The sequence below is a fragment of the Amblyomma mixtum genome, chromosome 10 (assembly GCF_055824585.1).
Source record: "Amblyomma mixtum isolate Tamu chromosome 10, ASM5582458v1, whole genome shotgun sequence".
Taxonomy (NCBI): Eukaryota; Metazoa; Arthropoda; class Arachnida; order Ixodida; family Ixodidae; genus Amblyomma; species Amblyomma mixtum.
The window spans coordinates 25,196,588-25,213,290 of NC_143021.1; the positions used below are offsets into that span (position 1 = coordinate 25,196,588).

General features: G+C 45.3%; 1 protein-coding gene across 1 annotated transcript in view; it reads left to right on the plus strand.

The window, feature by feature from the left end:
- LOC149325408 (sodium-coupled monocarboxylate transporter 2-like) overlaps window positions 1-14,989 on the plus strand; it is a 52,889-nt gene extending 37,900 nt beyond the window's left edge. The window contains exons 12-15 of the mRNA XM_089564268.1: window positions 3,166-3,338; window positions 6,099-6,202; window positions 8,128-8,228; window positions 14,900-14,989. Coding sequence (XP_089420394.1) covers window positions 3,166-3,338; window positions 6,099-6,202; window positions 8,128-8,228; window positions 14,900-14,989 — 468 coding nt within the window. The remainder of the gene's footprint in view (window positions 1-3,165; window positions 3,339-6,098; window positions 6,203-8,127; window positions 8,229-14,899) is intronic.
- The last annotated feature ends 1,714 nt before the right edge of the window (window positions 14,990-16,703 follow it).

Sequence of the window (16,703 nt, forward strand, 5' to 3'; positions counted from 1 at the left end):
TATTTTGGACAAATGATAGTCAGCATTCCACTTTCATCACCCTAACCCTAAAATGCCAAAGTTCTCAAAGAACTGAAGAAAGGAAATCATTATCGCCGCTTTACACTAGTTAATACGTCAACATTCTAAAGTAAATATTGAAAATTCTCAGCGCCGCTATAACTTAGTGAAACCGGCACGTCGCAAATTCAGTCAGCAAGGTCATCTGGTCAATTTTTCGCAGCTATTACGAGTTTTGTGAAAAATCAATTCCAGGGTCGTGGTACTCTAGACTATTGTTGTCCAAGAAATATCGTCCTATTTTTCTCCCGAAATTTGACAGGAAATAAGAGACGATGAGTTATTAAGAGATGGCTAGAATTCGCGCAATCGCTACCCCTTTGCCTTCGCACGCCATGGTCGCAGTGACGCCAGAGATTTTGATCGGAAAGCTCTGGCTACGGAGAACATGTTCACATTAAAGTTTGTATGCAGACTCCATGTATAATTAGTGCAAGGCGTGCCAAACATATGTCAAGAATTCGCGACAGTGGGCGGGAAAGGGTTAAGGCGCTGCTCATGTCATACAATAAAATGCAACAGTTCTTGTTTTAAGCCATAAGTTTAACCTATCGTAAATGAAAGAGTGAATGTGCTGCGTTGTTTTGTTTTCTCCATCATGTTTCGACAACAATTTTCACGTAGTGGTGATGGCAGTACAGGCGGCAATGACTCACCGCCAGCGAAAGCAATAAGCGTGCACGGCGGTCGTCGAACAGATTGCTTGCAATTCTTGGCCGCGCTCAATTTAAAGCTGGCAAGAAACCTTCGAGATAAGGAACCAAAAAGTACTACATCATTCTGAAAAAAAGGTGGAAGCAGTTGTTCGCGGCCTGGATCAATGGAGATAAGTCTGATCGAATCTCACGCATCAAATAAAATGATAAAGCCGCCCACCGGTAGTATTATTTGGTTACACAGCAAAAATCTCGAATGCATGAGGTACTGGGTTTCAGGTCGTATGCCGCCATCACCCACTGGTTTTCGGAACATTTCCAATCGTCATCTTGGACAGGCCGCTCAAGCTCTCGGTGCTTTCACCGCTTAATGTGTTGAAGAGGGCACTAGCGGATTCACGATGAACCCCAGATATTTTACCGCAAGGGAGGAAAGGCACCGATCTTATCAGAGTGCATTTCAATTTTGAAGTATTGGTTGGTTTGGTTGGTTTATGGCGTTTAACGTCCCAAAGCGACTAACGCTATGAGAGACGCCGTAGTGGAGGGCTCCGGAAATTTCGACCACATGGGGTTATTTAACGTGCACTGACATCGCACAGTACACGCGCCTCGAATTTCTCCTCCAAAGAAATTCAGCCGCCGCGGCCGGGATCGAACCCGCGTCTTTCTGGCCAGCAGCCGAGAACCATAGCCACTGAGCCACCGCGGCTGCAATTTTGAAGTATTGAAATTATTCAAGTACTCGCATCTTCTTGGCGGGCTGGAATTTTCTCATCCTCCAAAGTGTATACTTTGCGGTATGCTTCAGCCGATATCTCAAGATCAGCAACATGCCAACTTTAGGGGAAAAAAAAATGTCGCAAAAATTTAATCGAATCCAGGTTTGCTCCAGCTGTTCACACTTTTAATTATGCTTCAAAAACTAGTTTTGAGGATCTTGCAGGCGTGGTATTTTATTTCATGGTGACAACCCTTACTGGAACCACTCCCCAAGCTGTAGCGGTTCTGAAACCCGTTCTCGTAGTTGCCGTAGAAATGCGGCGCGAAGGCGAGCCACGCCAAAAAAGAGAAAAGGAGACCAAATAATAAAGCAAGGAAGAAAGAAGAAAGAAGTTTAGAAGACAATGCAAACTAATACAGAAAAAGACGAATAGGAAAAGGAGGTGGAAATAAAAGAAGGCGAAGAAGGCAACAAAGAGAAGGAGGAGGGGGCAAAATAAAAGAACAGAAAAGAGAGAACCTGGGTTTCGCCGAATGTTTTGACACAGTCATATCACCTTTCTTAGTCTATTTTTAGTTTGCACGATTTTTTATTTCACCAGCTGCTCTCTTAACTTTGGGACGAAATTGCACAGTCGCGTTTTAGTGTGCTGTTAATCTGCCTGAGAGTCATTACAGAGAAGAACTTGAACTCACGAGCTTGTCACCGAATGTTTCTTTACAGAAGTTTACACAATAACAACCAGGTTACAACGAAAATGGCAGCTATAATAATGCAAGTAGCTTTCTGCGATTAGATAACTGTCTAGAACGATACAATCAGATCTCACAGCGGCAGCTCTTAAGGACACTTTTTTCGGTTGTGTGGCGTTTGCGCTGCATAACACGGCGCCGGGCTGACTGATCTGTATGCAGTTGGAATACGCATGACGCTAGAGCAACGCGCAATGACAAAGCGCCACGATGAGTGGCCGGAACACATTAACGTGAGAGTGAAGGCATAGTGATATCACGCGCACTGAACAAAAGGAGGAGGGTAATAATAAGGAATACAATATTCACCACGGCAAGCACCTGTCGCCAAATCTCGCGTTGCACTGTGGTCACTGCCCTGTGAGTTTCTATAAGAACAGGCGCCTTGCACCGCAGCGGTGGCCTAGCGGTTGAGCGTCCGCCTCGCGTGCGGAAGGTGCGGGGTTCGATCCCTAGTGCCACTGGGTACCCATCAGTGCTACAATGTGTGCAAGCTCCGCTAGCCCGGTTCTCGGCTTAATCAGGACGGAATGCTTGGGAAATGGTCTTTCTTTGGCCCGGGCGTGAGTACAACGAAAAATGCCTTGTGCGATGGCGCTTTTTGGCCGCACATGTCCATGCGCCATAAAAAATTCACTACCATCATCCGGAATAGACGCCTTCCGCATTCGATACATTTCCAAATATTTTATATTATCCTTACAGCTCACCTGAATAAAGAGCTTTGTTTTCTTCGAAAGTGTAGTGAAAAAAATCCAGACTGCGATGTAATTAGCCAGGAACCACATGACTCCTACGAAATTAATCACAGTGCAAGCATCAACTCCATTTCCTTATTCACAGGGAGCATGATAATGCATTTTGTTTTTTTTCTCTGCTTCTTTGGGCGTGAAATATACGCTATTGCTTCCCTAGAGTGTCATCAAATATAATAACAATAAGCCGTCTTTCTCTATTCACCGAAACGTCACAGGGTGCGGGCATATCGACGCTGGTGACGCTCGTCCTGCAGTTCGCACTCATGTGGCACATCGTCCGGAACGGAGCGCGGCCGCCGCACATGCCTGTCTCCCTCGACTACTGCCCGGAGAACAGAACTATCATTGGTCACAGCACCAACTCCACTGCTGTTTCCTCCAAGGATGGGTACGTATATACGATAGGTACAAAACAACAGTAAGCCCTCTTTGTTACGCGATCTGTCTACCAGCTCACTGAAAATCTAGGCCAATGCAAAGCACGGATAAGTCGGTCCGAAAAAGAAAACGCTAATAGCAACTGTTGCTTGCAGAAAAAAAGCCCTTATGTCGTCCTGTGGGAAAAAATAACAGCTGACGAAACGTCCTCTACACCGCATTGCTCATCTTTCCTCATGCGAATCGTCCAAGTAGTCCTCTGTTTACATGAAAAAGTGCGGAGAATTTGCTTTACTGTAGGCTGCTGCCAATTGAAGGAAAGTAAATCCGCTGCCTTGCGCTAAAGGATGACTGAGTGATAACCGTAGAAACGAGCAAGTTTGCCTTCACCACACTATCTTTTATTTTCAGACAAACGAAAAGCGCTTGCGTTGGAATTCACTGCAATTTGCTTACCGTGCAAAATTATACTACATCCGTGCGTAACAATCCGCGGCATTCGGAATCAGGGACGAAACTGGGAAAAATGATTATTGTATCAAGGAGAGAAAGTGGTTTCAGCCTATATTGGGTGACGAAATGAATTTAATGTAGCTTTAGCTAAAATAACAGGAAAACGTCGGTTTCGTCAAGACAGAATCTAAGCAGAAAATATTACCGGTGGTGTTATAAAAGCTAAGAAAGCTAATGCGCATGTATGCACGTGCGGCGGAGGACACCGAGGAGTAAGTTAGAATGATCAGATTATGTAATAGGCCAGCGTAGAGCAGCCGTTGCTGGCACTGAGCATAATTAAGGACCAGTTGCCTTCTTACTTCACTTCGACCGTCGCTTTACTGATGTGAACAATTTTTAAAGTTGGTGGCGACTGTATAGGACAATCTTAGTAATGCTGAGCAATGATATAAACCTCGCAATTTAATCTTGCGTGGTTGTTGTTGCTGTCATTGCTGTCGTCGTAGCCATCCTCATTAGTTTCCGCAAAAGGGAAAAATTGAGACCTAAATCATCCGAGCTTAAATCGGATGAAGTAGCGCTGAGATGTGACGCACATGTGTGGAACTGAAGTAGGGACTAACACAAGCAGTGAACGCCATGTTTGCTTGTAGCTTCTCCACATTGCCGGGTTATGTAAGAGGCTCGTCTGCTTACCATAGTAGTAGTTGTGAGTTGCAATGCCTCCTTGACTTGTGGTTTGAGTGTGCGCGCGCAATTAACATACATTCCATTATCCACGAAAAAAAAACTCATCAGTGCCACCATCGGGCTCAAGGTGTTGCTTCAACATTGGTTCCGGAGATTATCCATCAAACGGCTTAACTATGAACGTAACCTTGCATAAACAAGAGAGACAGACATCCTAAGTTACCTAAGCAACGAATGAAACACGAACAAGAAAACTGAGGTGGCAAGACAAAACATAAACATATTAGCGCCATGGCGAGCAAATACAATCGAGGTTGATTACCACTTCTGAAGAACTCTTCGCGCCTTCGAAGTGAAATTAACCTTCGGTAGCATTGAGCTCCCCCTAGCTAAGAGCTTGTTAATTTACTGTTCATAGCTCAATTGTCTTGTACGCATTTCATTTCTTGCTGGTAGTGCCTTCGGTGAAATTTGCCCTAACAGTTTACTGACGGTTCTGAGAACGCTGAAAGGTGGTCTATCTCTGAGATGACATCTGCGATGCCACTCTCATGAAAAGGTTGCACACCAGAACTAACCAGCAAATAGGAGCTCGCTTTGGCGCGGAGAAATAACGTGGTCAACGAAAACTACAGCGTAAAGAGAAACGTGGGCAAGTGAAAGACCACACACAGCAATGCGCGGCCTTTCTGTTGTCTATTCCTGCCACCGTAGGGTTGTTTCGTAGCATTTGCGGGAGCGTGTAATCTGTCTATTTAAAGGCTACCTAGGTCGCTTTTTTACTTTCACGTAAACGCTAATTTCGTACTGCCTCCCTCTGTGTCTATAAGATTCAAGTCGTCGAACGCCACGGGCTCATGCCCACTAGATGGGGCTAGAACCCTACACCATGTGCTACTTTTGTCGACGGAAATAAAGTTAATCCTCCTCCTCCTAATACCAAAACAGGTTTCTAGTGGGACGTAGTTTGTCCTTCATTCTTTCCCCTGCCTTGAAAACTTTTCCACTGAGCTTAAAGTCACCAAGAGTCAATTACGCACGCAAATATTTTGTTTGGAAGAAGCTCTGCACCGCTGCTAAAGGAGCTCTTAATTGCAAGAAAGTAACAAAGGTCGACGGCAACTGTACTTCAAAACGTGCATTACTTATCCATCGAAAATAATAACGGCAATAGTAGTTGTGAGAGGAGCAGCTATTTCTGCTGGCGCTGAAAAAAGTCAATCCCAGTAAATAGGACAGGGCGTAGCAGCCCCTTCAAGACCTATGCACGCTGTCTTATAAAGAGTAGCAGCAGAATACCAGTGCTCTTGATACTCTCCTATTCGCGTACGTACTTATATGCCTCACACAGAACAAATGGGAATTCGGTATTAATTGTTAGCAAATTACTCTTCGGCCCTCTTTGGCATATCAGTTACTGTGAGAACGCACCGAGTTGCTTATGACAGCGCATGCAATGCCAGCGTGTCATTTCGCCTTTCTTCGCTCCTCATCAGGTCCACTTATCAGCAACGTCACTGTCGTAATTTAAAGGCCTGTCCTTCGGAGGGCTGAAGGTGTTTTGGCAAACGCCGATGCAGTGTTCGCTTCGGTCATTACTACTACTGGTCATGCTTCTGCGCAGGTCACAAGGAATCACTGCTGCATTCCAACTGTCCCCTTTGTGGAGTTGTCTTTTTAGTACATGCGCAACAATTGTGCTTGGAGTGCTAATAAGCATCTTAACAGGTATGTGAGTGACTATTTTATTCGCATAAGCTTTGAACTTCAAATTTTTCGAAACACGAATCATTTGTTCTGCTAGTGCGACTAGACCTTGATCATGCGGTAAGGCTTTCAGCAATGCGGGCTTGGCGTGATCAGCTCAGCTCAGCGGAATGCCAGCCTTACCGGACTTGCGATGTGCGCACAGCAGCACTTCTAAGAGGTTGATGATTTTCGGGGAACGCCATTTTACTCAAAATTAGAGTCGGTAAGCAATGCTGGCTTTTAAAAGTGAAGCGGTACTAGTACGGTCGGCGTCTGCTAAAAGAACTCACCAGACCGGCAAATAGCACAAAACACATTTGCTGTGATTCGAGCACGTAAACGACGGCATTGAGTCTAGACGTTTCGGTACTCGGAACCTCTTCCTTGCCGTTCAGCACATCAGATATGAATCATTAATTATTGTTGCCAGCTTAAGAAGGTGACATGTCTCTGGTTCCATGAGGGAAGTACGTAGGATCGCGTGAGCGACGTTATGCGCCTGCTTCATGAGTTTCCGCGAATGTTGCTCTTCTCTTTCATGGGCGGAAACTCAGGGTTTGCATCTTTTTAACACTTGTACCCTTTGTTAGCTGTGCTGTAAAACAATCTCAAGGGAATGCTCTCGCGCACAGTGCGTCCACACGAAAAAAAAAATGCTACGACTTTTGCGGCGCGACAGGCGGGAAATGTTGGCACTATTACCACTTATTTTATCTGAGTGGTTCTACGCTCTGGTTTTGAGATGTAGCCGAAGGGTCACATTCCCCTGGCCGTTGTTGTGAAGTTCGTGCCGAGACCTCCTATTTGTTATAGCGGCGCCCACGTTTTTTTTTAGTGCATGCCTACTCCAATGAAGCACTTCAACTCGCAGTCTTCGCGCAGCTAAAATATGGTTTTCGTCACCCCTCTGAAATTTCAATCCATGACAAGGCTGTTTAATGTAGAATGAGATTCGAGGTGGGAATTTTCGAATTGTTCGGCAAGTCGGCGTGGAAATTTCATATTTGGCCTTCAGGAGCGGCTCCAGTACATCCTTAAAAAAATTTCGCAAGTTTTACACACTTGAATATTCTAAGTTCTTGATGCAAGATTGCACCTCAGCCATGAGTCCTCCTGACTTAGCTTATAAAAGTAAATGTGAGACTCTGGCGGCGAAAATATATGTCATAATTTTGTACAGGCTGCCCGGCTCGACAATGGATGATTTAAAAGTTCAACTTTATTATAGTGTCAAGAACAAGAAGACGACAATGAGGGCAGTGGTGCGGCACGGAGCGCTCGCGCTAAGGCCACCGCCATTAAATTATTCCATCGTCATTTCTCATGTCGTTCTCGCTTCATCGGCTTCCCGTCACGTAGCAATATCGTATCTATGCTACATCGCTCTCACCATGCCTTATAAATTCATGATATGAAAAGAAATTGTGCACAGAAGATACATCAGCACCTATGTTTCGAGGCTACTTCAGATATAAATAAATATTTGAGATGCTATCATATTTTTGTATTGATTTTGTCCTCCTACACGATTTTTTCTTATATTGCAGTTTGCTGCTGAATAAAAGGATTACAAAATACTAAATGGTAGTGCTAGTAATGCATAGTAAATCATAATAACGGAATAACATTCTAGGAATTTCAGTCTTATTGCACCTTAATCTTGCGACTGAAAACTGCACATGATTGGTATCTGACGGTCACCACGACAGCTGTGGCTCAGTATGCCAAAAGAGGAGCGCCGCGTGGGTCTACACTCTTGAAATCACGTGATGTGCACGCAGTGCATTCTTGCTCTTCTATACTTTTAACTTGCGTTAGACATCAGAGCCTGATTATCTTTTTCTTGCCTTCCCTCATGAATAAATTTCCGAGAACGCTGATCTCTATGCATGATAAAATTTCAGGCGAGCACCGACAGCGTCCAGCAGACGTCACTCATATCCACGGCTCCTTCATTAAACTCTGGAGAAAGCTGGGAGTCATGGATTCTGAGGAAATTATTGCGGTAAGTGCACAGGTACAAAGCATAATTTTGACTTTCTATTTTAGATATCTTTGGTGGTATATTTGTTCTTTCCTGTGTGGCGTAATTGCCATGAAAAGGGTCGCAAATACATTACAATTGGAAGTTAGTAATTAATCCTATCTAAACTTTCGGTACATGTAAGAAATGGTCATTTTTGGAAGTGTGGATGCCGCTGGCGCACACTTTAACAATCAGGACCACACTTCACTCAGGAGGACCGGCAACAGGTCTTCTTCAATAGGGCTACACAGGTCTTCTTCAATAGCATACGAGCGGCTAGTCCACTGCTGGGTGTTATGGATTGCGCATAATGTTAAACGCAGCAAAACCCGTCCGGGTTTTTTAACTGGGCTCCAAGACATAATGTGAAACCATTTATTCTTAATTAGCACGCGCTGAAATTGACTTCGCAGTGTCCGCGTAGACCGTAGTAGTAACACTAGGAGTACGGCCTCTTAAAATTGCTTGATCAAAAGAGTAAAAATTGCATGAAATTATCTGCAAGGAGAACCAATACTGACAGATTTCCTAATTAATTTTAAAGGTAAATAGCACAAACATCTGAGAAAGACATATATTCCACGTGCACTTTTAATACTAACTCACTTTACTGCCATCCACTAAAAAGATATCGCTTCTCGACGTGTGTTGCGAAACTAAATGCTTTCCGCTCCTTCCGTAATGTTACTCCAAAAGCTCGCTGCCGTGCTTGAGAACCAAGCATACAGTCTAATACACATATCTCACGATCATTTCCTGCCTTAATCTTTAATAGCAGACAAATATCAGCCAGAAACACCATGAATTTGCCACAGTGTCGCCCACACCTGACGTGTGCGATTCTTGCGAAAATTTGTGTGCACCGCGAGAGAGAGTGCATTTATTTGATTTTTGGGGGCCCTCAGGAATGATAACTTCTCAGTTATTTGCGAGCCTCTTTGAAGAAAGGCGCTTCCGATGAGCCCAAAGCGTGCGACGTAGCACATAGTGTCTATCGTTCACATGAAATGCATTCGCGAGCGCTGTCATGTTCTGTGAAGGGCAAAAAATCGTGTCGAACTTACTAACTTACTACGACAGTGGAGGAAAAAGTTTATCAATATTACCTAATAGAAAAACTGGTGCCATGGCTGATGCAAGTTCCTTAGAGAGCACTTCATTCGGTGCGAGAACTTCGAGAAGTCGAGGTTTCGTACCTGGTTTGGCTAGTGTTGGGCCCAAAATGTGGGTTCTGCGTCGGCTTCGTTAGCTGTGGTGCGACGGTCTCCTCTGTGTGCAGATTAAGATATTTCAGTAGGGCTTTTTTCACTTCAATAAATTTAACGCAAGTGGAATTTCCATGTTTGGTTGGTATGGGAAATTTCAGAGCATTTCTTCGAGGTTTGCCTCTCCATGCTGGATGAAGTGCAGTGCCGTAAGCTTTCCCTCAGTGTAATGTTGAGAAAATTGATGCTGAAAAATAGTTTAATAACTCTGCTACTCGTCAGTGGCGAGCATCAAGAAGTGGTGTCAAAACCTAAAGAAGGGGGGCACAACCTGCAACCCTGGGGCAGCCTCCATTGGCTATTCGCGGGCATCAACTTTTCACAATGGCAATAAAAAGAGGGGTGCTGGCTAATTTAAGCACCAGTAATGTGTCCGCGGAAAAACTGGCTAAAACAATAAAAAACCATGATCATGACAAAAAATTCATCCCAGGTTTTCCATTTTCTTCGTTGCCTTTTACGACATTGTTATCCTAACACATTCATTTCCGTCGTCCTGCTACGCGCAGATTACGCTATGAGAATTTCGGGAGGCATCGATTGCACCTTCGTATTTGGCACGTAGCAAAATTAAGTACACTGAGCAGCTATTTGAAACGATTGCTGCTTTTTTAGTCGTAAGATTCAGTCCTCTGTTCTTGTGCTGAGCGTAGGAGGACTGAATTATATTTCTCTACCCACGATCCTTCTCCATTTGCAGGATGAACCGAGAAGCACTGATAAATGTCAAACCATGGCCTTATTGAGCAGCGAATGCCAACTCAAGCCTGAAGTGAAGGCTCAAGGCACCGCAACTGAGAGCTCATGGGCGGGCGATGCGAGTGTCACGGAGAAGCGGTCACCACGCAGCAATGCGTGTCTCCAAACATCGCTTGTTTAAGAACCGAAAAAAAAAAGAAATATTTTACCATAGTGATTTCGCGGTGGGTGGTGGTGGAGGTGGTGCTTATACAAGCGTGATTTGCCTTACAGAGGCTTTTTGGCAACTGCTCCGCCGTAGTCACTGATTTAAGAGATTGCGTCCCTATCACTAAACCATACGGCCAGTGTCCTCTAAACACTGCAGTAGTGATCATGACATAATCCTCCTTTCGTTCTGGAGTCCTAAGTATACACGATGCGTGAGACGTCGTCTACGGGAACACTCAGTCCACTCAGGGTTTCCAGGAGTGTCTCGCGCTTGGCACAAAAACGCGGGCGCACTAAAACAAAATGGTTCAAGTCACTCATATCACATTAGGCAAACATTGGTTAGGCGGCGCACTGAATCTTATGCAACCATCCCGGCACATAAGAAATTTGTGCGCACTCGGTACAAAGGAGCGGCTGCGTTGCGCGACAAGCGCCGCGTAACGCAAGGAAGGTGTAAAAGTGGCCGACGTTTAGAAAAATGTTGCACCACTAGCTAGCTTCCTTGCGAAGCTGCCTCTGAATGTATAGATCACAGCAGAGAAAGTTGCAGAGTCTGGAAGCATTGTGTAATAATACGATTCGGCAATCAGCATAAGCTGAAAGGCTCCACCTTACTTGCTTTGAAGTTCCTGCAAATACATTAGTTAAAAAGATATACAGATGAGTGTGAAGAGGTATCACGGTCTCTTTATATTTTTTTGCCTCAACCTGTCCTTTTTTTCATTCTCAGTTCTACCTCAGACAGCTACGAACTAAACATTTTCCCTGCGGAGGGATGTAAAGTCGCCAAGCCCAGGGTGCCTGAGCCAACTTTCACCGCCTTGTCTTTTTGATGCTGCTTGGGGCCACCTGGTGGCAATATGACATACGAATTGTGAAGAAGCACAATTTTTCTGGTTTTCCAGCCACCCGTTCAGTATCTATAGAAAATCGTTGAAATTACATAGAGATGGCGTTAACAATGCCACAAAAGCACGAGACTAGAGCCCCCGATGACGGCCGTCATAAGCGCACAAAAGAAAAATATTGATAATTAGTATTGTTTTCATTACCTACCCTCATGGCTCAGTGCTTTTGAAATAGACTGCCGATCATAAGCTCGCGGGTCCGGAGCCCTTCTCTACGGCGTCCCTCAAAGCCGATGCGTCGCTTTGATATTAAACCCCACATACCATGATTATGTCTTCTTTTAGTGCGTTTGACAGGCGCAGCTTTTGGTGCTTTTACGATTGGTGCTTTTATTTTTAGCGATTCAAGTAAGAGGCGACATCAACGCCCCTGCAGAAAGAGCACAGAAGGCTCTGGCTGCTGTTGACGTCACTCAAGGTTACATAGGGCGCAGATGTCACGAGATCACGTGCTCCACCGCAAGACACCAACATTTAGGCTTGAAGTGAGCAACTGACATCGCCGTAAAAATTGTCTTTCACAAAGAACGTCCTGCATGGGGGGCCCAATGTGATATAACAGCAGTAGTTACAGGCCTGAAAGTGGTTCGAGCAGCCTTTCTCGCTCTTGGTTTTCACCCGCAAATGTTTACTGAGACTGCAAATGGAAAAGACCCACCAGGAGCAGCCGTCGTACCAGGAGAGCGATTATGCTGGGCTCTTGACTGTCCACTACGTGAAAGCTGCACCGCATCATTTGTAAGTAAGCATGGTATCACCATGTCGCCAGAAAAAAATCTCAGTAATTGTATTCTAGAGGCGCCATCTTTCGCGCTACGTGCTGAAAGTTGCTGGCACCCCAATACCGTGCGTCATAAGCCATAAATTCCTGGGCGTGAAGTTTGACATGTCACTGTGCTGGTCCTCACATGTGCAACAGCTGAAAATCAAGCTCTGCTCTTACGCCTCTATCTTTTGTATGCTTTCCACAATCAGGAAAAGGCTAATCTACAACTTCATTACCACGACTGCGTGGCGCTCTCTGTAAAGGTCTTTTGAGCTGCAGTCTTCCAGCTCTTAAGGGTATTTCGCTAAGCAATATCAAAATTCTAGAAGCTATGCATGCTAAAGCATAGCGAATCTGCCTCGGCCTTCCTGAAAACACCTCCACAGTGGGTACTGGAGCAGAGAGAAGACGTCTATCTGCATCAGTATTGTTAACGCAGGAGCTCCTTCGTGCCCAGCTGCGGTTTGTGGCTCGTGTACCTAACCATCCACTCGCACAATACTGTATAGAGGACATTTCTGACTTTCTCACATCAGAGTACCAGCGCTGTGTTACAAACTCCTCCGAAGCTTGAAGGTACGCAGCATGGCAAATCAAGACCACAGTCCCTGGCATTAAACGAGAAAAAACAAACACCCCAGATCCTGCCCTTAAATACTTTGCTCTTGAGCACATTTATGGTTGCTACAGTGCGTACCGCCACGTGTACACTGATGGCTCTGTCCCATCCATCTCATGACCGAATGGCGTATCGATTTTGTCAACGCGCACCACAATATCAGAGACACTCAGGGTGCGTTCCAATTCTCTAGACGTCCGACAAGACGTCTAGTGTGATGTCTAGGAAGCCGTCTACATGTCTACATATTGGAACGTGTCTACTTCACGCGCCACCTTGCGGCACATAAACTGAACTAACATTTGGGAATAGTTGCATTCCTATGTTCTTAAAAATTCTTAATAAAACAAGTTAAAAACGCGCTGTTAGTAGTTTGCTAGTTCTTATTTTATTTTATTTTTTCTGCAATAATGGTGCGTTCATCGCTACCGCTTCAGCAGACGATCTCACCTGCATAGGAGACGATCTCATGCGCACGATTTCCTCTCGCTCGATTCACAAATATAATCGTAGGTCCACAAAGACGGCTTTATTTGCCACCAGTTCCTATAAAAAATCAACTTAACGGAATGACTGACACTTGAAAGATGGTGCGTCTCCGGGCTCCAGTGCCCGCCAAGAGCACGGCTCACTCAGCTCTGACTGCACCAACTGCTCCGCCATCTTTAGACAGGAAGTTAGCCTGCATCGATGTGGACTTCGGCGAAGCAGTCTTCTTGGACGGCTTCGTGCAAAATGGAGCGAGTCTCAAAATGGCCGCTGTCCGGCAAGACTTCTATGTAGACGTCTACTTGGGAGTATTGGAACGCACCCTCAGTCGCAGCACCTCGACTACTGCTACCGAGCTGGCTGCTCTGCGAACAGCATTTAATTACATTCTACAGCCGCTAACAGGGTCAGCGACTCTCGCGCTGCAATACAAGAGATAAACTCCTCAGGAAGCCTTCAGGAGCAGATCGTCAATGATTTGAACAGACTACACACTGAGGCCTGTGAGCTACGTCACCGTATTCTGCTTCAGTATTTACCCGCTCACTGCGGCCTCGCAGGCAACGATCGTGCTGACGGTGCAGCGAGGTCGGCGCATAGCAACAAACCCTTGCTCCTACCCATACCTTTTACTCGTAGTGATGGCGCGAGACTTCTGGCTGTAAAACCCCGGCAGATGCAAAGCTCTTTGTGGTGTGATCCGCAGCGTTAATACAGACCCCTTCTTCGCATCGACCTCTCTTGTGAATTTCGCATGCCATGCAATATAGATAGACGTGATCGTAATTGCCTGCACCGAATTCGTCTCGATGTTGCCTTCACTAAATTCTATCTTTATAAAATTGGTGCCTCAAGTAGCCCTCTGTGCTCGACAAGTGGTGTGCGCGAGAACCTTGAGCTCTTGATATGCCGCTGCCAAATCTTTAGACCCCATCGCAAAGCACTGTTATGGGCTTGAGGACTCCGTCAAGACGGCCCTGTGTACCTGGAGCATGTCCTATGACTGGAGTGATGCGACTTCAGCTACGCAAGGGACAAAACATTGTTAGTGTTTCTTAGGGACATGGATTTAGTGGACATCCTTTGATAATCACGTGTGTTTGTGAGTGCGTGCGTGTTCAGTATGCTTCACGTCGTCTTTCTTTTTATGCGAAGCATACTACTTTAGCTACCACTCCAGCCCTTCACCGTGGTTATGCGCCTCCAAATCACGTGATACATGCCGTCACACCACGTGACAAGATGACGTCACGACAGTAGAGAAACGGGGGCCCATCTCGCGCCGTCGCTGTGGTTGTGCGCCTCTAAATCACGTGATACATGACGTCACACCACGTGACACGATGACGTCACGACAGTGGAGAAACGGGGGCCCACCTGGCGCCGTCGCTGTGGTTGTGCGCCTCCAAATCATGTGATACATGACGTCACACCACGTGACACGTTGACGCCACGACAGTGGAGAAACGGGGCCCACCTCGCGTCGTCGCTGTGGTTGTGCGCCTCCAAATTACGCGACACGATGATGCTTCGCATTCTCCAGGCTTAACCAAGTTAAGCCTCAGCCATTTTTTCTCTTTTTCTCTCTTCTTACCCTCTTCTTCCACCCTCACCTGGAGTTCTATGCCAGGCCCCTAACCATGCAGGCCTCTCCTTTATTCATTGAAGTTCTCTCTCTCTCTCTCTCTCAGGTGTGCCAGTTGGTCACCGTGCTACACGGCGTGAAACGCGCAAAGACAAGAGACATAGAGCCCCAGGAATTCGCCCGGTCCCGCCTCTGAGTGCCTCTCGTCTTTCAACACGAAATGATTCACTTAACTGCTCGGGAGGAAAACGACATGCGGCAGCGACAACTTTAACATTGCCAAGCTTATAAACGCTCAGTTTTCATTGAAACTATAAGCTTTGCGGACAGAACAAAACGAAATCAAAGCTGGAAAACTGCAATTTGCTTTAAATGTCTTCCTTAAAGGGGTTAGTAGACATAGTACTTTAGAGATGAGCTAACGTACGACTCACAAACAATGTCCCCTGTGCTCCTCTTCAGTATATTTAAGTTCGACACCTGAAAATATTGCGCACAAATAATACAGTCGAGCGCGGGAGTGGGGGGAAGGGGGTGTACTTCCGATAGACTACACTGGAAAACGCCTCAAGGAGCACACAATTATGTACACTACCGCCTGCGAACTTATGAGCGTGGTTGCCAACCATAAAGGTGGCGCTCGCGAAAATTAGGATCGTGGCTGTGGCTTCGAAGATCAACAACTGTAACTGCGTGAGAAAGACATAGCAACTCATTCGCACAACGTTCCGGGGTGTTCTCGTCCTCCTCCTCTCGCTTTATGGAAAGCCACCTACTTCATGAACAGAGAGGTCGTACTTTGGAGCAGAAACGTTGGCTACAAAGAGGCCCCGGAGGACTTCAGCATTCAGGCTACATTAGATCCAAGAAAGAGAAAAAAACTTCAAGTTTATTATGCTGGATGCGTTTCACTTCTCAGTTTCCATTTTTGCAGCGAGAAAAGAATGGTTAGCGTCCGCAAATTAAGAGTTAACCGAAAATAAAACAATGCGTTAAAAGAGAAAGCTTTTATATTTGAACCACAACGCTACCAGCTCTGACTTAAATATTTTATTTTGTTCAAGACAAAAGTAAAACTTAGAGGTCAAAATAACATAGCGTGGCGAAATAACCGACAGTGGCATCAGTGGAATCAACACTTGGATACACTGCAAATGCAAATGGATGACTTAACAGTGGCTAAGCAAATAACGTAATTTAAAAATGAAGCACCGCTTGTCCACTTAAATACACAAGAAAAAGCACAAAAGTCGCCAGGTTAAGCTAACAGGTCTACCATCGACGAAGTGTCATGGTGTGCAAACAGCGACTTGCAAAGGAGATCAGATATCACTTTGAACGTCTGCGCCCACGTTAACACAAGGGGCCATCAGTTTGTAACGACAGTGAAATCTCAGCGTAGGATTAAGGTCTTTTGCAAACTGGAAGTAGAATTTTAGTAAGAGTACGTCACTTATTGGCCTTGGCCACTATGACTTCAATAGTAAAATACAGAAGAACGTCTGCAAAACCTGCCACAGATCCATGACCAAATATAGCTAGGTACGAAGCTTGGCACCCACCTCGGTTTCCTTGCTTAAGAAGGATATTTCAATATTATGAGCCCAGCTTTCATTAGGGCAGTTCGAAAATTATCTCTGCCGCCATTTGATGCCCGAGAGCAAGGCTATCGTAAAAATGTGAAAACGCCTATGAGACAACGTCACATAAGGTGAATCAAAATACAAACAAAACAGATGAAAATCACTGCAGTTTTCCAAAGTTCTCACCACTTCCTTATAAATTGCACAAGATATTGCTTATAGATTACGCAACATTACACATGGTAGTCAATGCTAGTTGGTGTGCACAGAAACTCACAGTACCGTCGTAAAGCTTAAAAAATTCAAGCATCGCAAAAAATTTTCGTA